Raw genomic sequence first — 27,272 nt, forward strand, 5'->3', positions numbered from 1 at the left:
CTAAGATCAGGAAAAAGAAAAGGATGTCCACTCTCACCATTCTTATTCATTATCATCCTAGAAGACAAGAAAAAGAAATAAATGGTGTACAGATTGGGAAGGATGAAATAAAACTATACTCTCAGATAATATGATTGTTTTCATAAGAAAACATCAAAGAGTCTATAAAAAAACCCCCACAAAACTTGTGGAACTAATTAAATGAATACAGCCAGAGTATAGGATGTAAAGTCAATATGCTAAAGTACACTGGTTTACTATATACCAGAAATTGGAATTTGAAATTCAAAGAGCAATACAATTTACAATAACACCAAAATAAATAAGTGTTTTTGTATATAGCTAACAAAATATGTACAAAATACATTATGCAGAAAACTGCAAAACATCAATAAATCAAAGATGATCTAAATAAATGGAGAAATAGTCTATGTTCATTGATTGGAAGAACTGATACTTTTATGATGCCAGTTCTTTACCATTTGAACTATAGATTCAACATAATCCAAATTAAAATACCAGCAAACTATAGGATAAAACTATAAAACCAAGGGAAAAATATCTATAGGACCTTGGATTTGGTGAGAATTTTCTGCATACAATACCAAAACCATGATCCATGAAAGAAAAAACTGGTCATTTAGAATTTATTAAAATTAAAAACTTTTGCTCTGCAAAAAACATAGTTAAAAGAATAAAAAGACAACTCACCAATAGGAAGAAAATATTTACAAATCACACATCTGACAAAAGACTGTTATCCAAAATATACAAAAAGTACTTAAAACTCAATAAGAAAAGAAAACAACTGAATTTAAAAATGTGCAAAAGACATGAACAGACATCACAGACATCTCACCAAAGAAGATGTATAGATGACAAATAAGTATATGAAAAGAATCATAACATCATTTGTCATGTCAAATTGAAATGACACATTGTTCTTGTTGAGAAAACAACACTTTATACCTATTAGAAGGGTAAAATTACAGAACACTGATAATGCCAATTGCTGACAGGAATATAATGCAACAAGGACTCTTCTAATTTCTGATGGGAATACAAAGTGGTACTATGGCCACTTTAGAAAATAATTTGGCAATGTCTTAACTAAATGCTCTGAAACCTGATGTTCACACATACACAAAAAATTGCACTTGAATATTAATTACAGCTTTCCTATTCACCAAATTTATAATCAGCAAAGACTGAAAACAAGGTGTCCTTCTATAGGTAGATGGGTAATCAAACTGTGTTACATTCATATAATTGAACAGTATTAAGCAATAAGAAAAAATAATCTATCAAGCCGTCCAAAAAGAAAAGGATGACTCTTAAAGGTATATTGCTAAATGAAAGAAACCAGTCTTAAAAGGCTACATATTTTGTGATTCCAAAAGTGTGACATTGTGGAAAAGGCAAAAAAACTGCAAGGATGAGAAACAGATCAGTGTTTGTCAAGGATTTGGGAAGAGGAGAGATAAACAGGTGAAGCAAGGGGGAGTTGCCAGGACAGAGGATCTCTTCTGTATAATACTTTCATGGTACAGACATGCCACTGTGCATTGTTTCAACATGCTTAGAACTTAGAGCAAAAAATAAAAAATGAGCCTCGACAGCTGCAAATTTTTTAAATCATCATTTAGGATTTCAGGGGATCCCATGTTGGAATGTTGACTGTGAAAAAAGAAATCTAAGCCTATCAAAAATATCTGAAATACCGTCAGTGAAGGGGCTGGGGAGAAAGTATTGACCTAAGTAACGTTGGAAATGAGTAGAGATTTTAAGGGCAAAAGGGTCTACATGAGCCCTGTGCTCTAGATGGTAAAACACGATTCTGAAATCTTTATACACGCATACTAGAATTCAGCCAGTGAGGATGTAGGTGGTGATGGTCCGAGCCACACTTCTCACTGGCTTTGGAGGTTATCTGCAAGCAAGCGGTGGAGGCCAAAATGATCCTGTGGTATTGTATTAGAGTCGGAGATGTCAGTGTCAACTTAGCTATGGCTTAAAATAGATACAAATAGGAATATGTATACACAGGTTAGATAAACATTGATCTCCTTCCTCTGACAGGCCTAGAAGCAAGTCACCCAGTAGCAACAATTATATGCAGTGCTCAGATCTTCATTTCCAATAACATTTTCAAACAAAAGGTAGGGGATCCCTGGAGACATGGATGATTCTAGGACTGGAGCCAGAAATATTACAAGATACATCTGGAACATCTTGTAGTCCTAGGAAGTATGCAAATACTCAAAACTGCAAGGGACTATATCAAAGGGATAGAGGAGCCAACGAAGGACCAAAGGGCTCCTAATGACCAAAGTGGGAACACTTTGAACAACAGGATGATTTGTATCAGAATATAACCCAAAGTATAAGATAAATATCCATGAATCTATGCAGACATAAGTAAATGATTGAATAAACCAATAAATGGGGGAGGAAAGAGGACTTTCCCAAGCAGAAGAATTTAAAATGATTTATATAAATTCTTTGAGGAGGTAGAACATGATTCCCTACTCCTTGCATGTGGCTGTGCATAGTAAAGTCATTCCAAAGGGCACGGTACAGAGGAAGGTAAAAAAGAGTAACTTTACAAAGGAGAACACTTTATCAACCCAGGGGATCAAGGTCAACATTAGCAATGACAGGTCATGTTGGCAGTGTGTATCCTTGATGTGATCTGATGAGAATGGCGTTTTACCTCTGTGAAATTCGTTCCCCAAACCCGCAACCTCAATCTATTCTCTAGAAAAGCCCCAACTGGGGGGCATTCTGCAAAAGACCCGACCAGTACTCAAAAAAACTATCACAGCCATCAAAAACCAGGCATGACTGAGAAACTGTCACAGCCAAGGGGAGCTCAAGGAGACAGGTTACAGAAATGTGATGTGGTATCTGGATGGGATCCTGAAACAGAGAGACAATTGGTAAAAAGGAAGAGAATCTGAATAAAGTATGGTCTTTAGTTAATAATAATGTATCGAGATTCTTTTATTATTTGGAAAAACGTACCATACTAATGTTGAATGTTAACTTAGTGGAGACTGGGTATTGAGTATATGAGAATTCTCCGTATCATCTCCACAACCTTTTCTTTTGTGAAACTAAAACTATTCTAAATTTGAAACTTTATTCAAACACAAAAGCAAAATTATAACATTTACTGTAGGATTTTAGAAGATACCCTTGTTCAGGTTAAGGTGGTCTCCTTCAATTCTAGGTAGGTTTATTTTTTAATCCTGAATGGGCATTGGATTTTATTCAGTATATTAAATTTTATTCAATATATGTTGACATGATGATATTTTTTTGTTAGCTGGTTAATATGGTGATGAGTATTTTGCCTTCCTGGGATAAAGTCTTGTTAGAGAGTGGATTGTGTCCTCCCAGATTCATATGTTGAAGCTCCAACCCCTTTCCCCCATGTTACTCTATTTGGAGATGGGGCCTTTAAGAAGGCAAATAAGTTTAAAAGATGTCATTTGAGTGGGGCACTAATCTGACGGAAATGTAGCCATCCATAAGCCAGGACAAGAGGTCTTACCAGATACTAACCCTGACAGCACTTTGATCTTGGACTTCCAGCTTCCAGAACCGTGAGAAACTGAAATTATGTTGGATAGACCACCCAGTCTGGGGTATTTTGCTACACCAACCTGAACTAATAATACAACCCTACTTGATAATTACGAATTTTTATGCTTTTTTGAATTGGGTATGCTATTGTAATGTGATTTTTACATTTAATTCTGTAAGTTGTATTGCCCTATTTTTTTCTTCTCATAGCATCATGTGAGCCTTAGTACTTTGGCCTAACTGTTCTTCTGTTAGGCAAGAAGAAAAATTAATATTATTGATGTAAACATTTAACCTACAAAGTTGGACTAGAAATAAACTACAAGAGTATAGGCAGGAAGAAACTTTAAAAAGATAAATTTGAAATTCACGAAAAAACAAGCATGTAGTAGGGTTGGTAACAAAATTAAAATATGGTTCTTTGAAAAGACTAATCAAGAAAAAATAAAAGAACTTACAAAAAGAATATTAAAATGAAGAAGAGGAAATGTGTAAATATTTTGTTCATTGAAGATTGTGTTTTCACTATTTGTTGGGTATGTATGATTTTTAAATGTCTAATGGATCGGCCTTCTTAGGTACATTTAAAAAATCTCCAACATACTTTGTAATTTTGTCTAGGTGAATTTTCTGTAACATTTTTGTAACAGGAGGTTTTTCCTGTTAACCTGAATGTCATCTTGCAAGCACCAGAAATATTCTCCTAGGTTATATCTTTTCTCCTTCTAAATTATTCTTACTGTTTCTTACCAGTCATTGATTGTTGAGATTGCATATAAGTTTACTGCTCTTTGTCTCTTTTAAATTCTGCTTTGTCTTTGCTGTTTTGCAGTTTCACTACCTTCACTATCTAGTTACAAGTTTTTCTTTAACATGACCATTGCTTTTTGTACTTCCTCAGTTTGAGATTCACACCTTTTTTTCAGTGCGGAAAAAACTCAGTCATTTTCTCTTTGAAGATAGTCTCACCCAGTCTCTTTATTAATATTTTCTAGAACTCCTATTAGATGAATCCTTATTCTTTTTATCTCTTAACCTTTTTTATCAATTCTGTTTTCTGGGTAACTTTTTCAGCTCTTTGTCCAAAATACAAATCTTCTCTTCACTATCTAATCTCTTTAACAAATTTGCTAAACTTTCCATTTTAATTGCTACAGGGTTTTTCCTAGATGCTCATGTTTTGTTTGTTTCTTTTCTTTTGTGATCTGTTCTCTCTCTATGCTGTTAATTCCCATTTTACTCCCTGTGCACCATTATTACTGATACTGTTTACCTTTGTGTTGTTTTCCCAGGCCCAGAGAGGAAGGCTGTGCTTTAGAGCTTCCCTTACTTTAGGTTGTGACTACTGACTAGGTTCCGGCCAAAGGAATGTGGGCAGAAATGATACAAACCATTCACAAGGCCTGACCCAGACCAGGTACATTCCTAATTGCTCATAGGCTGAATGTACACTGGGGCTCCAGCAGGTAGCACTGCTCCTCTCTCCACCCCACTCCCAGAACAGAGTCAATCCAGTTGTTGAAAAGATCCTGAACACCTGAAAGACCTGGGAAGTGTAGTCACCTCGGAAAGTCACTAGAACTCTTTTGTTACAGTGAGAGGGAGAAATAAACTTTGGTAATATCAAGCCAGTAAGATTTGTGGGCTATTACTGAAGCTGACATAACTCGCCATGATCAACAACATTAGCATTTTAAGCACTTATTTTATAGTTTTTTTTCAAATGACCTTATTATCTCAAATTGTGGGGCACTAATTTTCCTTGTATTCTGCCCGCGGACTTCCCCTTACTCTTGACTATTAACTCATATGGCATGTGGCTCGTTTCCTTGTTTTATATTTTTTAGTTTGCATTCATTTTCATGAAAATTATACATTTTTGGGGAGTCCCATGTATGTGATGTTATTGAAGTCTTCCTCCGGAGGAATTCTTGAATTCTAACCCATGGCGTAGTATACATTTGAAATTCACACCTAAGTCTAAAGCACTTTTGGGCTTTTAAATGTGCGTTGTTTTGTTTTGTCTTTCTCTACCCAGAAGCATAGCAGAAAATATGCTTCCTCTTGTTTCCCTGGATCATGGGATTTTCTGGCCTCTTTTACACAGAATGGGACATCATTCCAGGCTTTGGGTTTACGTGGGTATCTCCACTGTAGTCCCCCGCCTCTTACAGGCAACCTCACTGGGGTGTGTCAAAAACCCATTCTTTTCCTTGGAGCCCTTGCCTAGGTCTGTCCCTCCCTGGCGCTGTGGTAGCAGCTTCAGCCTGTGGGTACAGTCTCTGGATCTGTTTCTGGCCCATCTTTCTAAGCTCAAGTATATATTTTCTCTTGTTTTCCTACCATTTCTTCATATTAGAATGGGTGTGAGGGGGGCACACCCACTCACAGAAGCACGTCCTACTCTTTTCTTCCTTTTCCAAATGAGAAAAACTGAGTCCTGTGGATGGGGGTGAAATATAGCCAAACTCACGGATCTACTTACTGGCACAGCACAGACTAGAATTTAGGTTTCCACACTCTTGTCAGCTTTAAGTTGTGAATGAATGGGTGGATTATGCTTGTACGTCGTCCAGGTGCCCAGCAGAGCAGAGGGCATAGCAGAGAACAAGGCCGGAGCATAGGGCACGAATACCTGTTGTCCCACCAGGAAATGATTTCTTTCTACGATTCTGTATTTATGGGGTACAAAGAAGGTAAGGAAGTAGCTATACTTTCAGGAATATGATCCCAAATAAGAAACCCAAAATACATGAATTCCCTTGGCCCTTGAGCTCCCATCCCTCTAGAATGGGAGCTTTTAGGTACTTTGAGGGAATGTGGTAGGAGAGTGAGTGCTACCATCATATGACCACGGGAGGTGGTGTGCCCGTGCTCTATTCCATTGTTGGGTTTTATTTTCCTTCTCTGACTCCCTTTCTACCAGTAGCTGAAAACCTATAGCACATTCCAGTCACCAAGTGCCAGCTCTGTGAGTATCCAGACTGCCACAGATGGTGTGGAACTCAGGAGCTAGATGAAGCCAAGAACACACCTGTCTGCCCACCAGGAAACCCTGCCCTGGTATCCCTTTCTCCATGCTGAACACCTCCTCTGAGGCAAACCCAGGTCAGCTGTCACCTCTTCTATGAACCCTTCTCCAGAGAGAATGAATCCTTCCTGCCTCTAGGATCCTGTCGCAGTCATCAAAGCCAATACTGATTATTTGTTTACACGTGCATCAGTTAACAGCTGTGAACTTGCTACAAGACACTTGATTGCAAGTCTGTCACATTCCCTTTGTTTTTCCAAATCAAACACCTGGTTCAGTTGCCCACACCTGCTGCTGAGGAAAATTCAAGGGCAGGCAGTCACGTTTTGGTGAGCCTTTTCCTAGTTTTGGTGTCATCCAAGAACCCCTCCTCATCCGCAGTTCAGAAGTGTGGGCACTGCCTCTGCTTGTCCACAGCGCCTGGACTCCTAGGGTAGCTCAGTCCTCCTGAAAGAAGGCGCGAGGCAGTGCCCCCTACGTGGGAGAAGGAACCCAGCTGCCCTCAGCTTTCTGCAATCGGCTTGCGCGAGCAAATGGGACAGCTTTCTGCCTCTCTTGAAGACCCTCAAAACCATCTCTTCCTTCCCATTCCAGAACCGTGCCCCCTTCTCAACATCTGGGGCTCGAATTAGCCCCTGGCCCCTTTGACTGGCGTCCTTTCTGAGCCTTCCCTTGGCAATTAACTCCCATGCTCAAAAAAAGCTTCGATCCCACCACCAAGTTTTGGCTGTCCTAGAAAGGGGCTCGGTGTTAACTTTCAATCTTTTGAATCACCTTTAAAAGAGAATGAGGCATAAAGAGGATCCACCGGGAATCCCATCACTTTTGCAGCGCCTCTCCTTCCCTGTAAGATGCCTCCCTGGCGGAGACTCTGCTACTCCTCTCGGCACTTCCAGAACCTTGTTTCGAATCGGGCTGGTGATGCCCAGCAAATGGTTGCCAAACACACACCCGGATCTGACGGGAGGCAGGAGGGGGCTTCCTCTCAGGTCTGTTTCGTCTGGTTGGAGATACTTCCCAACCTGTGGGAGCCTCGTTCACGGTTGCTGTTACCGGGCTGCCGGCGTTGGGGTGGGGGACCCAGGGGACTGCACCCCAGGACCGTCCCGGCGAAGCTTCTGTCTGAGAGCGGGCAGCAGCGGGGCGGGGACAAAGGGCAGAGGGCGTGGCAGCGCCCGGCCCGGGGAAGCCCGCGGCGTGGGGCGGAGGGGCGCGCCCCCAGCTCCCACCCGCGAGCTGCAGCTCCCCCGGCGGCCGCGAGCTGCCCGCGCCGCGGCTGGGCGGCGGGGCCCGTCACGTGGAGGGGCGCGCAGAGGCGGCGGGGCGGGGGCGCGCGCGGCTCTTTAAAGGAGCGCCGGCGGAGCCGGGAGAGGCGGCTCAGCGGCCGCAGGCGCAGGCTCGGGTCGGCGGCAGAAACGCGGGGCGCGCGCCCGCTCTGGGTCCCAGTATGAGCCGCTCGGTGTGGCTGGCGCTGGCCGCGTCGCTCCTGCACGGTAAAGCCGCCGGGTTCCCCAGCCTTCCACTGCTCCTCCGCGGGATCCTGGGGGCACCCCGGGCGGCTTGGGGCGCCCTCGCGGGGGCCAGGTTTGGGGGCTCGCGCGGGCGAGGGGCAGCAAAGGGCGCTGCCCGGGGCTGCCGGGGAGGGCGGGCGCCGCTCTCTGGGCAGCTGCGTTTGGGCGGCAGGGGTCGCGGGCAGGAGGCGTGGGGCGCGTCTCTGCCGGCCTTCCGTGAGCAGGCGTCTGGCTCTCCTCTCTTAAGTGTCCCTGCAAGGCGAGTTCCAGAGGAAGCTCTACAAGGAGCTGGTCAAGAACTACAACCCGTTAGAGAGGCCCGTGGCCAACGACTCGCAGCCGCTCACCGTCTACTTCTCCTTGAGCCTCCTGCAGATCATGGACGTGGTGAGCGCCGGCCCCGGCCGCAGGGCTGCCCTCTCTCCGCGGCGGGCTCCGGGGGTTGTAGGAGTGTTGGGGGAACAAGCGGTGTAGCTTGGCGGGGGCACTAGCTGGTCTCAGAAGCGGCGGGCAGGCGCTATGACCGCCTCAGTTTCCCCGCCCGCCGAGGTGGATCGCGGTAAAGCCTGTGGCACAGCCCCGGCCACCTGTGCGTGGGTACTTCACTGCTGCCTTTCCTTCAGCTTAGAAACTCAGGACCAAAGTGTCCCTATCCCAAGCAGGGAATCAGCAAGAACGGAGTCTGAATGTTCACATCCTAGCTCCCTTTGTGGTATAAGTGTTGGCGTGCGGTCCGTCAGTCAGTGTCAGTTAAGCCATTTCTAGACTTTTCTGCTGCCTATGGTGTGTAGGTTCTTTGGGTTGGGGCCTGGCCCTGGGCTTGCAGCTGGCTAATCTGTCTAGGCAGAAAGTCAGCTGTGAGCATTTAGACACCACCCCCAACCCCCACCCAATTCCAATAATGAGCACTTTTCGCCTTATGGTGAGGGTGCTGGTAGTGTTGCTTCCGCGATGAGCAAGCCTCCAAACCCAGAAACTCTTGTCTGTTCCTTGAGGCGGGTGCTCCCAGCCCCACTGGCTTCTTGCCCTGCAGATTCATTAGTGCTCACTTCAGCTGGCAAATCTGTGTAATATACATGGAAGTTCATTCTTTAATTCTTCTAGACTGCTTTGAATATTCAATTTCATTGACAAATCCTTCAATACAAGTATGTTACAAAAGTGTTTAATTCATTATAAACGAGTTTCAATGTCTGGACAAGGTATTAGGTTCGGTTTTGGGGTTGTGTGGAGTAGGGGGGCACACAGGGTAAACGGTGTTCAGGAAGAGGGAACAATAAGGGAGGAGAAAGGAGTGAGACTACCCACAGCTCCATGGAGAAAGTTGCTAAGAGCTACCAGAGGGGTGCAAATACTGGTATAAGAAGGCAGATGATATTTCATAATCCTGCATTGATATTTCATAATCCTACAAATGCAGAGTACCCACACTTCCACACTGATTGATGTCACATCACTTAACCTAGGTAAAGTTGCTGTGATGAACGGCTGCCTTTCCTGCACTGCACCTGTGTTAATGTGTACTTCCTCCCGCATGCGGAGCTATGCTTTAGAATATTCAATGTGTGTGTGACGCCACGGACCAGTCCTCCAGAGCTGTAAAGGAAGGCAAGTGCTGCAACACAGGTTACAAAAAAGTAAAAATCGCTGTTTACAGAGTTCTGGCTCCAGAGATGGAGGAAGGATGGAGATTTGGGGTTAGAGGAAGATAAGCTAGGTTAGGGACCTGGAGGTGCAGAGGCTCTGGAGGGACGCAGGGTCCTGGGGTGCTTTTGGGGGAAAGTGCTTTGTAGAGTAACAGGGAATGCTGCTTCATGGGGCTCAGGATTGGGGCTTGGGAGCCTTGCTGGGTTCTGGCTCTGCCAGTTTCTGGTTGGTTGGTCTTAGGTAAATTCTTAAGCATCCTGAGTCTATGCTTTTCTGTTAATAAAATGGACAGAATAGTACTTCTTTGGTCATTGTGATGAACTAAAGAATGTGGAGGCAACTTTGAAAGACCACAAAGCTAAACACATGACTATGGTTATTTTCATCCAGACAAAACAATCCTCTGTCCCATAACAGAGGGCCAGGCAGCTGAGCTAACACATTCCGCAAGTGGTTCCCGAGAGTGGAAGAAAGGGAAACGTACTGCCACCCCGTTTGCTCAGGCTTGGATGTAGCCAGACTGCCTCACCACGTGTGTGCTGCACAGCTGCCTCTTTTGGCAGGTCCTTATGCTGGCTGCCTGGGACGTGAAGGTCAGGTGCCTGCTGCAGTGGGAGTGGGAGCAGTGAGCAAGTGGAGCCCACCTCTAAGGCTATGGTAGTCTCTTTCGGAGAGGAGACCATTACTGAGAACTTTCTAACTTCTTGGGTGAGTCTGCCTCTTTAAGAGACTCTTAAAGGATCAGGTTATAATGAGGGGGGAAGATCTTAGGAGACATTTATGATTAAGGTAGGGTTATATCATAAGAGAAAAAAATAAATAAATGAAACAGAAGCTTTTATAAAGCTAGGAGACTGAAAAAATTGAAAAAAATCATGAGCTCTGTGCATCATCAACATTGTGGTATTAAAGAAACATGTGAAGATAGTCGTCAGCAGTCAGGGGTCATGGGAGGGTGGGAGAGGAGAAAGCCGTGGGCTCACCTTGGCCAGCCAGCCAGGAACGCATTGAACTTCCCAGGCAGGCGGTGCTGGGAGCTCATGGTGTGGGCTTCAGCAAATTACTTTACCTTTCTGAGCCTTGTTTTCTCGTGTGTAAAATGAGAATAATAATACCCACTTCACAGGGTTTCAAGAGGGTTAAATAAGAGAAAGTGCTTGCCACACACTGATGATTCACTGAAGCTTTGTTTCATCTTAATTATGTCACTACTCAAATCAAAGGTCGAAATTTCGGTACCTGGAAAGGTGTGGTCATTTGCCCAGGTTTGCCGCTTAAAGGCAGAGCTGCGAGGAGAATCCAATCTGACTTGCAAGTCCTTTGCATCTCTCCCCTCCTTAGTAGCTTCTTTTGCAGAGCATCTTAATTAATTTAAGCTTGCTGAACTGTAGTTGATTGAATGTGACTGTCCTGAGATCCTGGGTAAAAAGGAAGTCTCTGTATCAGAAATAATGAAATATGCAAACATTTGTATTCCAGTTGGACTTGGCTCTACCTTTGAAGCAGAGCCAGGGCTTTCCAGCCAGAATCTCAGGACCCCGGACAGGGACACAGTGGCTCTCATAGGAATTCATGTGACAGTGTTGAGGAGTGTATTCTCTTTACAAATTGAATTCCAGGTGTTGTCTGCCCATTTAAACTTGGCTGTTCTAGAAACCATTTCCCCTAAAATCTTTTTATTGTCCCCTTTTTTGCTAGCAGAGATTTCCTGGCTGGAGTGACGGGGAGATGGCATAAGATGCTACATATTTTGTTTTCATAGATCATTTTTCTTTCATCAGTTTACTCCACACATATTTATAGAACTCATCTTGTGAACTCTGCTAGATTCTGAGAATTCATAAATGAATAAGGGATGGCTTCTACTTTTAAAACTCACAGTCTGGCTAGGGACACTGACATAGAAATCCAAGATTACCATGTGTGAAATTTAACATAAATCTCTGTACAACATGCCACAAATACACATCAGAGAAAACATTTATTTCCAGCTAGCATGTCTGGGAATGATTTAAAAGAAGAGATAGTTAGATTTATAAAAGTAAGTAGGAGTTTGCCAGTTACAAGAAGTAGGAATGGCTTTCCAGGTAATGCAAACAGGGAAGAAAAGTTTGAGAGGACAGCACACCTTCAGCAAGGTGTGTTCTAAGAAACACTGGTTCCCAGTTGATCTTGGCAGCAGGTTTTGCTGCAAGACTTCTCAGAAAATTGAATGTACTTAATGTTCATTGATCATTTCTAAAAGGAGGGATGTAGTAATATTGACCAAACTACTACATTTTCTTGACAGACCCTTTTGTAAGAATTACATTCTAGAAGTACACCTTACAAGATGAATGATGGGATTATTTTTTGGTAGGAGGTACAAGGTGCTAAAACAGGAGAGGCATAGAGTGTGACGTGTGAGGTGTCTTGAGTGCTTCTGCAGTTTAGATTTTGCTCTAGGACCTAGCCCGGGTATCTCTGAGGGCATGAGGAGGCAGTGTGCCAGAGGTTTTGTGAAGCTGTAAGATCAGCATGCCCTAGCATATTTTCCTGGGCAGTAAACAGTCCCAACCATGGTATTTGTATTAAATCCAACAAATATAAATTATAGATTAGAATGAAAAAAAATGTGCTTATATTTTAAAATAAAGTAGGCATTTTTGAAGAGATTGCTTTACTTGCTAGATCTCTTGTAGCTATTCAGCAGGCCCTTTTGTGAAGAACTAGGTGGGAAGTGGGAAGGTGTGGTGGATTTTTAAGGAGAGAAGGGGTGCAACCAGATCTGTATTTAGATAGAGGCCTTTGAGGGCAGTACGTGTGTGAGACAGATTAGAGAGGAGGGGAAGTGTAGGCAGGATTTGGAGAGGTTGAAGCTAAAATGGTCATTGGACTGTGGCGAAGTGGACAGATTTCAAAGACATTTGGACATATCATCTATGATGTATAACTGTGTATATAAACTTCACGTAGGTACATAGATAAATTTGTTATGTGAAACTACCTAAATTATTCCTAAATGCATACTTTGACACATGGTGATTATTAATTTACTTCATGAGCTTGTATGTATCTGGGCTGGGAATGAGATAATGCATGAGAAATCATTTTGAAGTGATGCAAATGTAAAGTTCTAAACTGCCAGTAGTTTCCACAATATTTCTCCTTTATTTATACCATTTATTCACTTGTACACATAACATCTTTTGGCCATTCTAAGTGTTGATTTACACAAATTGTGCACAGTTATGAAAGCATGTCTAGAAGGCAAGGTGACTAAAATAAATAATATGGATCAACACGTAATTATACACAAATGTAAAACACATAATTATGCATGAATGATTTTTGGTATTACAGATTTTGGATTGCAAGTTCAACTTTTTAGAAGCTTTAGTCACAAAACAGAACTAAGAGGTCATGCATTTGGGACTTGTTAGTACAGATAACAAGCAGGTGTGGCAGGTGTGGTGTGGAGCGTGCTATCCTCAGGGCTATTGTGTGTGTGTGTGTTTTTGTGTGTGTGTGTGTGTGAGTGAGTAATCCGAAATCCCCATGAGGGCCTTTGCCCAGGTTTGCCAGGCTTATGAATTTTCATTTACTAGCTACTATTTAAAATGCTATGACTCCAATTAATATTGTCAAATATTAATGCTAAAGATTACATACCTTGAACATGGTCTATGAAGAAAACCCAAGGTACAGTTAAGTAATTATCCTAATAATGTTTTTGTAAGTGATATTTCTTAAAAAACACAAATGTAGTATGTGTTTATGCAGGAAACCACATAAAAAGAGAAAAGGACTGAAGGGAAAAAACATTACATAAGGCATTCTGATGCAGTCTTTTCTCTATATTTATGGGATGTGTAAAAATATTTAAAAATTAAGATGGCATTAACACCATTATGGTGCCTTAAACAATATAAGCAGATATCAGTTTTAAAGTGACACAAATAGGCCAAGTAGTAAACAAATACCAGTTTTGAGATAACATTGTATTCTTTCCCATTATTATGCAACTCTCAGCATCACTGTGTATTCAATTCCTGTTTCTATTTTATTTTAGAAATTGCCTAAAACACGTTTAGTGAAATGATTCATGATGTTACCTGTATGCTACATGAAATGATTCATGATGTTGCTACTAAGCCAGACATTGCCTTTGAAAACTGTAGAGATATTTCGAGCGTCTTGAAGGCACTGTCTTCCTCTATTCTGTTATTTCTGACCAACATCCAGGCTGTGGTGCTGGCAGGCGCAGATTGCCGTACTCCAGTTAATAGTTGAGAATATGAGGAGCTGGGCTGTGATTCCTATAAGGGCTGGTCTGTGTCTTATTTTTTCACATATGTTCAAGAGTGTCATATAGAAAATTTACTAGCATCTTCCTTCTATTCAGGGGACTCTGGACTCTTCCCATTTCCCCCCCCAGCTCTGGAATCTGTCAAAATGTGTTTAAAATGTCAGCCTCTTTGGCATCGGTTTAGGAATCATCATTTGGCTCTGAAAAAGTGGCCCCAAGCCCTATCATTCTCATGGGCTTCTGTCCCTCCTGGATGTTCCTCACTGCCCTGTTAGTTCCCAGGCGCCTTCATGCACATGATTATTGCATTTTTTTCAGCTTTTCTAATTTTTCTCACTGGAGAGTTGGTGAGAACCACTTAGTTCATCATTGCTGGTGAGAGAACCGAAATTTTAAGTTAAAGCTTGTTTGCAATGTACCTGAATAATTGGTCCAGATTTATTGTGGTAATAATTTTATCCCTCTTAAATATCTTTATGGCTCTGGGACATAAACATATAAAAATTTTTTAGCTTTATGGACTGAGGATTATGGGCGCTTTTACTAAAGGAATCTTTCTTGTAAATGTTGCCTTTCAAGTCTACCACTGAGAATATTCCCCAAAGGGTTCACTTCACTGAGAGCTCTTGATTCATTCCTGACATGATGCTAAAGGAAGACAAATAACCTTGTCATGGAGAGATGCCAGTGAAAATCTCTATGCTCTTATTGATTTATTAGGATCAGGTAGTATTTTAGTCTTTCTCAGAGAAGAAAGGCATTTGGAACCTTCTAAGAGTATTTCCCATGCTCTTATTTCAGAGATTTCTCTTCATGGTCAGCATCAGCTACAAACTATTTCAGCAAACAGAACAGAACAAAACAAAAAATATATAACAAAAATAGTACAGATAAAACAAAAACCAAAACTATTGTGAAATAGTGCCTTTGTGTATATTTAAGTGTATCTAAACACACACACACACAGACATGTTACTTTTATCTCTCCTTGTTGAGTATTTTCATTTGCTATCTTACAATAAGACATCACATAATATTCTTGTTAAGTTTCTGTGAGAAAAATGCTAGAAGTTACAGCAAAAGCCATGAAATCACTACTCCCAGAATGCCAAAACAATTGACTGAAACTAAATGAGTGTAAATAAGGAATTGTATAAAATCCTGCATTATAGGCTGGAATGGGCTGTGGGAAAAGTCTGGGCGTGTGACTGACTCCCAGTCAGTCAGGTAGTAGAAGGAGGAGCTGACTTGTCCCAACTGCAGGTGGCAGTGGGCAAAGGTGGAGGGGATTGTAACGGTCATGGTTAATTAATGCCACCTGTGAGGTGGTTCTCAAAGTGGGTGGGACATTTACTCTCAGATCATTGAAAGCAAATTGTAACAATTTCCTCCTTAGGGTAAAAGAGGTGATGTCTGTATTATGGGAAGAAGGCATAAAGAAGAAAAACTTGTTTCCCACTGGAAAGCCATTAGCATGATGTCAACATCAGGGTTTACTTTTGTCTTTTGTGGCATTTCATACAAGTGGCATCCCACGAACACACAGTATGTATTCTTTTGAGTCTAGTTTCTTTGGTTCAATTTTATTTTCATGAGAGCCACCCAAATTGTTCCCGTTGCTGTGGTTTATTCATTTTTGCGTGAATATAAGATGATTTATTATTCTACTGATGGGTGTTTAGACCTAGTCTAGCTTTTGTCTATTATGAAGAACACTGCTATGAATGTTCTTATCGTTCATGTCCTCTGATGCACATGTGTATACGTTTCTACCTAACACATGTGAATATACATAGGACTTGCTAGATCATGAGGTGGCATGTCCTTCACTTTTCCAGATGAAGCCAAACAATTTTCAAAATAGTTATACCAATTTACATTCCCACCAGCAGTGTATGAAAAATTCTTGTTGTTCTTCATACTCATCAACCCTTGGTATTTTTTCAGTCTTTTTAATTTACAGTTCTGGTGGGCGGGGAGTGATACTTCTTGTGATTTTAATTAGCAGTTCCCTGATTACCAGTGAAGTTGAGGACATGTTCATTTCTTAATTTTCAACTTGCGCATCTTTTGAGAAGTGTCTATTCATGTGTCTTGCCTGCTTTTATCTTGATTTTTTTGTGTTGTTTTGTTTTTTTCTCATAAAGATTTGTATGAGTTTTTCTGTATTCAGGACATGAGCCCTTAGTTATATGTTTTTGCAGATATCTTCTCAGACTTTTCAGCTTGTCTTTTCATTCATTTGTGTTCTTTTTTACCTCTCTTTTGTACACCTTTAATTGAAATTTAATATATTTAAAGATACTGTGATAAAAAGAATTCTTGATTTTAATGTGACTCAATTTGTACATCCTTTCTTCTATGTGAATGTTTATTGTGTTACGTTTTAGAAGATTTTCCCTTCCTCAACCTCAGGAAGATATTTTCCTGTATTTTCTTTGACAGGTTTTGTTGTTTTAGCTTCCATATTTTATCTGCAGTCCACCCAGAACTGATTTTTAGTTTAGTACGGTTTAAAGGGTATCACTTTTAAGTAGCTTCATGGAAATCTTAAGTGATGATTAATTTTATTTTTCAAGGTTCAGGTTCACTAAAATGTTGTTAGTGTAATTACTGCATGATTGTTAGACTATGTCATATTTGGCCATTGTATTATCTACTATGTTTGCCCCCAAATGGACATTTCAGTTATTTAATGTTTATATAATATGGAGAAAATGTATGGGATGTGGTATTTTTATAATATTTAAAAATGTCAGTGTGACACACATTTGCTGACAAACAAACAGTAAAGGATTTATGAGAAGCCCCGGTCCCTGCCCTGGGATTCCTGTTGCTCTCGTTTCCCCAAAAACCTACAGTAGCTTTTTTGCTGGTTGTGACTCTTACTTTAATACTCTGCTTATAGTTCTGTTCCTTGGTTGGTCGACTTTATCCATTGTCTTGATTTCTTGTGGTGGCAGATATGAACTTGGCTTACTCACAGCTCTCCCCAACTGTTCTCATCCCCATGTTCTCACTTCTTCAATCACTTTGGTGCCTTCAAAAGACAGTCTTAGGACTTTTTATCATTTCAGTGAACCATTTTTCAGTTTCTCTTTATTTTCTTCTGTGCAAGCACAGCAGTTCTGCCCCTACTCGTTTCCCACTCTTTCCATCTCCATGTTAATAACATTTACATTCTACTCTGTAGCCATATTTAATTTGGTGATGGCTTGATTCTATTAAAAAAAAGCAGCCCTCACAATTTTGTGGCAGTGTAAACACTGTTCTCTGCAAAGCCATTTTTCTGAGTCCGTACCTCCTGTGCTGTGGGTCCAGTGCTGTGGTTTCCATGCCTTTCCGTGGGGTTGAGTGTTCCTGCGGTCAGCTGATCTGCTGTCAAGTTCAGACGCTCTCCTTTCCTATACACTTCATCAAATCTTACCAGACCTTTCTTTTCCCAAGTCCTTAGTCGTGCTGTCTGTCATTCTACGGATCCTAAGGTTGTTTTGCTCTCTGTTCATTATACAGTTGCTCTCCTTTCTCTGAGGATACCAGTGGGAGGGTTGTCATGTATTTCTTTATTTTTTATATTTGTTTTAAACTGAATAATATATGTCTAGTTCTAGAGTTAGTTTTCCCCCCTTTCTTTGAATTTTGCTTGCTTTTTTTTTAACCATTTGACAAGCTTGCCTAAAATGCCTTTTGATTTTTATTACTCTCTTCCCTTTTTTTTTATATAAGGGAACAGAAACATGGGTAGAGGCGCTGTATTTGAAGATAGGATCTAGTGTCTGTCAGCTGTCGTTTAGCACCTGGGTGGGGACTGTTGTGTTTATTTTGAGGGCCCTGAGTACCCAAGGACTGAGTGCTTTGCTCAGGGCTGTCTCTTTTTGCCTCTTTATTCTCTTATTCTCTAGCCAATAGAAATACAATGTCAGCCACAGATGTAATTTTAGATATTTTCCATGGTCACATTTAAAAAGTAAAAAGATATACAGGTAAAACTAATTTTAGTAATATTTTACTTAACTCATTATATCTATATTATTAAAATTTCAACCTGAAACAAATATTAACAATTGCTAATGAGATAGTTTACATTCTAGGGGGAGGACAGAGCTAAGACTTGGAAATCTGGTGTGAAGGTTACACTCACAGTACCTCTCAATCAGCACTGGTCACGTGCCAAGGACTCATAGGCCACATTTTGCTAGTGGTACCGTATTGTACTGTACAGCTTTGACTGGTCAATTTTTTTTATTTGAGTTTGACAAGGGAGTGAGGAGGAATCCTGGCTGATGGTTATTCTTAGAAGGGTGTTGACAGATCTCTTTTCCAGAGCTTCTTGTGAATTCACCTGTCACCTCCCCTCCATACTTCTCACCTCCTTCAGGTTCAGAAAACTTCTGAATTCCACGAGTTCCGCAGAACTAATCTGCTCCCTCCACCCTGCAGCCGCCTCACCAATATTTAGCCTCTGGCTTCCTTCAATTTGCACTTGGAGTCACCAAGCCTCTGTGTGCATGCTCTGTTCCTGTCATTCATTGAAATATCTTGTCTTTTTATGACCCCATTCCCATTTTCTTTGATTTGGGGGAATTTATACCATTTCCCCCTTCATTTTAATCAGTGGCTTTAGAGGGGAAAGGGAAATAGATGGGTATGTTTCAGCTGACATCTTGAACTAGAAATTTACAGGATACTCTTATCAACAACAAAGCCAATGGGCATAATACATTATTTTGTATTTTTAATCAACACTTTTATTCACAAATCCATGCTGATACTTCTGTAATACATTTTGATATTTAATGGACTCCTTTAAACTGAGCAGTGAATACCTGGGTAAAGTTGTTTGTTGTTTTCTTAAGTTCCTGGCAATACTGTATGATCTTGTTCTTTGGATTGTCTTCTGTTACTTAGTGAATATATGTTTAAAAGGTGATGTTTTAAAATACAATTAGAAATTGCCATTTCTTACTCTGTGGCAACACCTTTGACTTTATCAAGAATAAGATAATAGTATTTTCATACTTCTTACACATATGATTTATTTAAATGTAAATGAATGCTTTCTATAAAAGTAGCCACTGTAGAAAGTGATGCATTTACTGTAACAAAACTATTAAAATATCAAATTCTTTTGGACTCCTATTAATGCTAAAGCATTATTATTTAAACATTTTCAGTAGGGATATTCTTATTTTCAGGATGAGTTTGTATATTAAGAGAGTCAGGGTGTACCTCAAAGCTATATCTCATGATGAAGTTTCATGGCTCATGAATGAGATAGAGATGGATTTTTTATTTTTATTTTTGTTTTGGATGCTTATAACCTGACACTGAGTAAAAATTAAAATAAAATTCCCTAAAGTGTCCTAAGAAACTTAAAAGCTTTCTATACTGTTTTCAAAGATAGACTGTAATAAGGTAATGGACTTTTTGGTATGTTAGCTTGAAAAATCTTGACTTTATATGCATAATTTATATATAAATGAAACAATTTATGGATTTTAAGAAGTAACTGGTCCAAAACTTTAAAAAATACTTTTTGAAAAAATTTAAAAACTTATTTACAAGGTTTTCTTTTTAAAACCAAGTGTTTCTTTTAGATTTCTCATTAATTGTAGTTACTCAGCAAATTGTGACTGAATCATTTAAGACAATATTTTATATTTTCCCCAAACAGCTTTAGATTGAGGATCAATAAAATTCATTGATGAAAACTGAAGAATAACAGGTGTGTTGATAAACCTGGACAAAGTCCATAGATTTCTGATATTTGAAAACCTTCAGATGTTTCTGCTTATTCTTCAGGGGCACATTGTATAGACAATTGGAAGGTGGGATATATATATATGCTATATATATATATAGATAGATATAGATATAGATATAGATATAGATATATATTTAATCTTAGGTAAGTTGCAGGCAGTATAGATATTTAAAGCAGGAGAATATCTCCAAACCTGGTTTTGAGGCTTCTTTTATCTTTATATTAGTGGTCTTGAGTTTTGTATTTCCAGAGTAAATAGAAACTGCATCTGAGACTTTACTCTCAAAGTCCTTAGGCCAGGGAGTGGTTTGTGCCAGCTTCACGTCCCGGGAATGAAAGAGGGATTTAACGCAGCCTTCTGTACTCCGGAGTTGGTACTGAACTACAGGCGGTTCCTCCTTAGCTCATCATTTCCCTCGGAGGAAATCCTCATCCTGTTCCCGGTGTGTGAAGCAATTAATGCGACAGCTATGGCCCAGGACAATCTTTTGCTAATAACCATCAACTGTGCGTTAAAACAACAGTGTACACAGATGGCACCTTCATTGTTTATGACAGGGAAAATTATGGGCAGTGGATTACACTAAAAACTGAAAGGGAATGTTCATCACAGAAAATGTGTTCCCTTTCCAGCGGCGGCTTGCGCATCAGCAGGGAGCCTGCTGGTCATGGATGTGTCTAGTCACGAACCAGCTTTCTACTGGCTTCTTGCATTTTTCCAAGTATCTCTTTGAAAGCACACCAAATAAAAGAGAAATACCTTTAAAGTGCTTGAAGCTTAGTCTCACTCAAATAGAGGAAATCAACAGGACGATGGGATATATTGTATAGCTTTGTCTGGATTGGAAAGGTTGCGCCTATTTCAGAGATGGTACTTTTTGAGAAGAAAATGTATCTCCTTCTGACTTTATCATTATATCTACCAGGAAATCTGGAAAGAGTGTGGGCCTGGGGTGGGCGGGATTCAGGGCCTGTCTCCCTACTAATAGATAGCTTTGGTTGACTTTGGGTACATATTGTAATGTCTGATTTTGAAAAGAGCTTTAAAATGTCATCATCTGTGTGTATATACATCTTATTTTTGGCTCTTTAACCATATGTGAACTGAATATTGTAGTATGACCCTTCTTGTGTAAGCAGAGCAGATTTGGGAACTTGAACCCAGATCTTTGTATTTTTTCTGTTTGGGGATATTTTTGTTCTTCTTTTTAAAAAAATATGAAATGTATTTTGTAATATTCAAGATATTTAAATAGGTGATTAGTGAGGTTTTATCATTTTGAATTATTTTGGGGGCATTTGATAGATTTTATTTCACTGCGGTTATTGTTTCTGAGGCTCAAATAATCAAGTTGACTGCTGTATCCTTTTAGTATGGTCTCTGCGTTGCTTGATAGATTCTCTGTTACCTAGCACTGCATAAAATGAGGTGTCTCAAGTTTATTATGCCTCCCACTCCAGACATGGACCTGCTTTTATCAAGAAGCCCTTCAGTGAGAAATTGTATTTGGAAATCACTGAATGACAGCAGGTATTGGAATAAATTCTGACTTGAGTCTACTAGGTATCTTAATCTCAGAAAGAGATGACTCAGCAAATGGGAAATAAAAATATAAAGAATGATTTTTTGAAAAAAGCTCCTAGAGTTCAAGGAAGACATGAAAACATAGATGAAAAGGGCCATACGATTACTTCAGTTTTGGCACATCAAGTATAAGAAAAAATTCTTAAACTCATCAAGAACAGAGGAAAAATCATATGCCAAAGAATGATTGCCAATATGACATCTGTCATCCTGTCAGAAAATCTGGGATTTGAGAAGACAGTGGTTTATAAAGTCAAAGCTCTGATGAGAAACTGATTATTATCTCACAGATCTCTACAAAGACAAGTAGAAATGCAAAAAGAAAAAAAAGAATTTCAAATATGCAAGGATCTAAAGTTTACCACCTACAAATCATGTGTAAGAATTATGAGATAACCTATTACACAAGAACAAAACAAACCATAGCCAAAGTAAGTGGGGTATAAGAAATACAAATAGTTAGAGGTCAGAAAAAGTGTCATTAAGCCTAATTAAGTTTCAAACAAGAACAATCCCTGAAATGTTAATAGCAGTCTGTAACCCAAATGTATCTCCCTCCTTCCCTCTTTTTCTTCTCTTTCTCCATATGTATTTGTGTATATATATGTATGTAAGTAAAAATAAATATGTGTCTTCAGAAATTTTAAATAACAATTTAAAGAATAGAAACAGGTCATTAAATTTCCAAATCTTGAAGGGGAAAATGAAACAAAGAAACTTGAACATTCCAATAATATTTAGAAATGGTTTTAAGAAACACAACAAAATACCATGGGAAAACAACAACACTTTATGATGACAGAATCAAGCCTAGGCTTACCCATAGTCACTATAGTGTGAAATGGATAGATACACCTATTTAAAAGAGGAACTCCAGATTTAGTCTTAAAATTCCAGCTATATGCCACTTTCAAGAGATAGACTTAAAGTAAAAATACTCAGGCAAAAATAGATGGATTGATTCCTAAGTTGAGGAAGCTACAGCTGGGAGATGTCAACAATGGGCACAGTCCTGTGTATTGCTCCCATGGAGGCTCGCCGTGATGGCTAATTTTACGTGTTGACCAGGCTAAGGGATGCTCAAATAGCTGGTAAAACATGATTTCTGAGGTGAGGGTGTTTCTGGAAGAGATCAGCATTTGAATCTAGACTGAGTAAAAAGGATCACCTCCATCCATCTGTGATGGTGAGCATCATCCAGTCCACTGAGGGCCCGCATCAAACAAAATGGCAGAGGAAGGGTGGATTCACTCTCTGTCTGTCTGAACTGGGACATCCATCCTGTCCTGCCCTTGGACATGAGTGCTCCTGGTTTACAGACCTTCCAACTCACCAGGCCTGGGGGACTTACACCATTGCTTCCCCAGCTGTTGGTCCTTTGGCCTCTGACTGAATTACACCACCAGCATTACTGGTTTTCCAGCTTACAGAGGGCAGATTGTGGGAATTTTCAGCTTCTACAACCGTGTGAGCCAATTCCTGTAATTCATTTCTTCTTATATGTATATTTATATATATCTTACTGGTTCGGTTTCTCTGGAGATCCCTGAATAAGACACTCATCAAGGAAAGCTGTCTGCAGCTAACCTGGGAAGAAGGGTGGCTTCTCAGAGGTAAGAAGGCAGTGAAGCAGGCATCAGAGTTCAGTGGGAGGACAGGGCACACACATCAAGGGGTGGGAGGTGTTCCAAGGCCCACTGTGGGCCTCGAGGACTCTGGATGCTCACCACGGACTGCAAGCTCAGAGGGGTGGCAGAAGGAGCCAGCATTGATGCCCAGCTCTGCAGTGAGCCTGTTACCTCATTTAGCCCTTGCGACGCTGCTGTTGCATGTGCTGGTACTCACTTCATTTTGTTGATTAGACACCAAAGTTGGTGCAGGTTCATGGTAATTGTGACAGTGGAGCCACCATGCACTGGGAAACTGCTGAGAGCTGACAAACTGTGAGGAGCTCAGCAGACCCCTGCACCAGGAGTCCTGCAGAAGACTGCGCTTAACTCTGTCCTTGGCCCAGACTGGGAGCCAGGTAGCGGCCAGAGAGGAGGGAGGAAAATCTTCCAAGCACTTGCCCTGTCTGCAAAGAGAAGCCTGTTACAGCTCAAGGCCTAGTTCACATAATACTAATACTTTCTATAAAGAGATTTCTGGATCCCTTCGAGCCAGAATTAATCTTTTTCTCCCCTGCGATTGCAGAGCACTTTACTTATTTTCAGGTTGCTACTAGGAAAATTCAGGAAGAAATATATGAGATTTGGGATCCTAAGAACAGAGCTTAAAACTGAGATCAAACCTCCATAATTGTGTGAGCTCTGGAATGCTGCCACACCTCTTGGGTCCTGTTCCTTCTTAAAATAATACCACTTCCTGTGATAAAATTACAGTACTATTGTGGGTGGTGATATTTTTAAAAAATATGTATTTTTGTCAATATAATTCTTGCACATAGATTAAACAGTGAAATAGTTCTATATGACTTATTTATACCTCTGCCTCACTTTATATTTCCCTGAAGCAACCAATTCCAACTCTTAGCTATTTCTTTGAGATATACCTCTATGTCTCTAAATAAAGTGCTTATAATAACTACTGCTCTTTGGTTTAGAGTTATGGTCTGTATCTGAGGAATTCCTGGATAGTGAGGTAAAGGTGAAGATTCTCCACTCACATCCAGCCACAAGTGGGATTTCCCATTTTCTTCAGATATTCTCCAATGAAATTATATCATCATTTTTGGTTAATGTAGTATGTACATTAAAATCATTATGAAATTACTATTTATATTGAGCCATGTAGTAGACTATGGTTATATTTATTTTTATTTAGTGGAACCTTTTGTTTTTCTTAGAGTTAATGCTGTATCTTTTTCCAGTTGAATTTTTCATACAACATTCACCAATTCATCCCGAAATTTCCAGTAGCAGTGTAAATTGCTCTCCTTGTGTTCAGAACCATGTGGTTTTTGTATCTTTTGCATTCTTAGAGATGTATTCTTGAAGCATTTTGTCTTCCTGCTTGAAACGAACTTGGCTGTTCCCTAGGCCTGCTGCACAGCTGTCAAACTGGTATTTTCTTTTACTATTGGGTTCTCTCAGCAATTCTCTGACACCACTGGGTGTCCTACGATTCAATTCAATTCTGACCCTGACTACTTAGAGCGAGCATCAGATCTGACACGGTAAAGGGAACAGTCCTCAGCAGAGCTGGTCTTACTTCAGACTCCAGCTCCTAGTGAGATTTCTAGGCCAACCTCACTTCTGGCAGGATGACTGCAAATTCCAGGCTTCCTGAAACCCGGTCAAGGTTTGGTACTTCACTGGAATGGCTCACACAACTAAGGAACATGCCATACCTGCAATTGTTTTATTATAAAGGATATAAATGAGCAGCCAGATGAAAAGTTAGGTAGGGCAGGTCTCCGAGGATCCTGAGCAAAGGAGCCAGGGTGCACCACCCCCCTGGGACACTGATACAACTAGGAAGCTCTCCCTAGCTTGGTTGTCCAGAATTTAAGGAAATTCCATTTTGTAGCCATGATTGATTAAGTTTCCCAGCACATTATTGAACTCAGTTTCTAGCACCCGCCCCCCTCCCTGGAGGTTGAGCTGGAAGTTGCAACCCCCTAACCTCATCCAGGGTTTATCTGAAGACCAACTCCCATTCCAAAGCTGTTTAGAGGAACGAACAGCCTGTGGAGTTCCCTCATTAGTATAATGAAGACATTCCTATCACTCAGGAAATTCCAAGGATTTTTGAAGCTCCATGTCATGGTTTAATTAATATACATCATGTATATTTTAATCATTATGAAATTTCTATTTGTATCTGCACCATGTAGTGGAACTTGGGATGAAGATTAGATATTTGTATTTTTATTTATGCTGCAACTGTCAAGCAGAGAATTCCTATTGCCGTTCTCTAGTTATGTACTTTCTGGGACCCAAGTTATTTTCTTTTTAGGTTTATGCTCTCATCGTGTTGGATGGTGCCCATCAGCAGCAGGCTGACCAAGGATACATAGAAGAATATGCTTTTGAGGTCTTACATGACTTTAGTATTATACTTGAAGAATGGGAATATTATACTTGATTACTGGGAATAAGCTAAATAATTTTTCCTCAAAATTTTGTTATTCCTTTGTCTTCTATCTTCCAGTGTTCCAATTTCTAAGAACTCTGTTTTGTACTCTGAATATTCCTTCTTGGTAGTATCTGCTTCCTGTTGAAACTTGTTCTTTTTACATCTGTGCAATAGCTTCTCTTATATCTCTAAAGTTACATTTTTTTAAGTTTGGGAAGTTTTCATCTGCTCCCTGTATTGTATGTTTCTTCACTGTCCCTCTTTTCCTTTCTTACTTTGGTCTCATGTTAGAGACTTTCTCATAATGATAGGTGGTCCCTGATAGGAGCTGTGTGTGCGTGTCCATCAGTGTCTTAATGATAGTAGCATGGGCTTCCATGATCTGGCTGGGAAAGTATTTTGGGGACCTTAGTATGATTAGATCTTCTCTCTAGGGTTTATCAGTTGGCTCAGAGAAGATTTTTCTAGTATGCATCCTTGTTGGTATGAGCCTGCCAGTCAGAGTTGTGGGAGTCAAGAGGGGACAGGGCTAGAAGGAACAGATCATTCATTTGTATGGCTGAATAAAATTCCATTGTGTGTGCATGTGTGTGACACAAGCACATGCACACACAGTGTATATATTGTATATATACCAATTCTTTTATCCATTCACCCATTGATGGGCAATTAAGTCGCTTCCATATCTTGAGATTATAAACCTCAATTGTGATTCTGGAAGAAACCTCCCATTTAGGCTTTTTGTACCCACTTGTTTTGACATTGAGTAATCTAATGACATTGAGATAGATTATTAGAAGTCTATGCTACTTTACCTAAGTTGTTTAACTTTCATTATCTGTGAAAACAGTTTTACACCATAGCTCATCAATTCTGAGATGTACATTTTTTCACATTTGAACTTAATTTTTTGAAAATAGATATATCTTAAAATTGAATGACAGCTTAGATTTGATGAAATATGAAACTGCAAATAGTTGGATAATAAACAATGAATTTGGATTTACTCATAAACTCAGCTGTCAGAATAACCTCAGAAGAGTTTGTTCTTATGAGATAGGGACCATGGGCTTAGAGTAGGGTGAGGGCCTCTGGAAAAAACAAAGCAAGGGAATCCATTGTGGGATTTCCTTTGGCCTTCTGGGGGGCCCAGCTTGTTTTTCTGACTTTACCCAGATGCTGCTTTTCTTCCTCCAGCCCTAAACAAATGATTTGCAACCTGGGCAATGTAGCAGGCAAAGCCCAAAACAATGTAACAAAAACAGGAAGGACTACATCTTGAAAAATTAAAACCCAATTAGTTAAGTAAGTTTTTTTAACATACTCTTTAACAAACACAATAACTCAGCCCACCTTGAGAGCAGCAGTCTTGAGTGATATGCTCCCAGACCAGGAAGCTGCTATCCTGGGAGAAAATCAGAGCAGTAAATTCCTTGTAAATAACCAGGAAGAATAAGAAACCTAATGTCTCTTCAAAGATAAACATTTTGGGACCACTTAGCAGGTGTAAATACCTAGCCCTTTGTCTCTCAACCGCCTGTAAAACCCCTAGATAATGCACCACCCCAGGACTCTCTTGTCCAGGCCAGGAGCTCTGTCCTTTCACTTTCTCTCTAAATAAAAGCCTCTGCCTTGCTCTCCTACCTTGAGTGTTTGAAAGTTCTTTCTGACACTCTGGGAACAAGAATCCTGGCATCACTTAGAGGTATTGCTAGACATTAGACTACATTGGATCAGATTTTTGCATCTCTTTTATTTTCTTCTGAATCCAATTTACTATT

At 40.3% G+C, this 27,272-nt stretch overlaps 1 protein-coding gene across 1 annotated transcript in view; it reads left to right on the forward strand.

The window, feature by feature from the left end:
• The first annotated feature begins 7,948 nt into the window (after positions 1 to 7,948).
• The window catches only part of CHRNA7 (cholinergic receptor nicotinic alpha 7 subunit), a 103,346-nt gene continuing 84,022 nt past the window's right edge, over positions 7,949 to 27,272 (forward strand). Inside the window, exons 1-2 of the mRNA XM_037000694.2 lie at positions 7,949 to 8,112; positions 8,378 to 8,517. Of these exons, the coding sequence (XP_036856589.1) occupies positions 8,067 to 8,112; positions 8,378 to 8,517 (186 nt within the window). The 5' untranslated portion in view covers positions 7,949 to 8,066. The remainder of the gene's footprint in view (positions 8,113 to 8,377; positions 8,518 to 27,272) is intronic.

Source organism: Manis javanica, chromosome 18, assembly GCF_040802235.1.
Source record: "Manis javanica isolate MJ-LG chromosome 18, MJ_LKY, whole genome shotgun sequence".
In the NCBI taxonomy this organism is placed as follows: domain Eukaryota; kingdom Metazoa; phylum Chordata; class Mammalia; order Pholidota; family Manidae; genus Manis; species Manis javanica.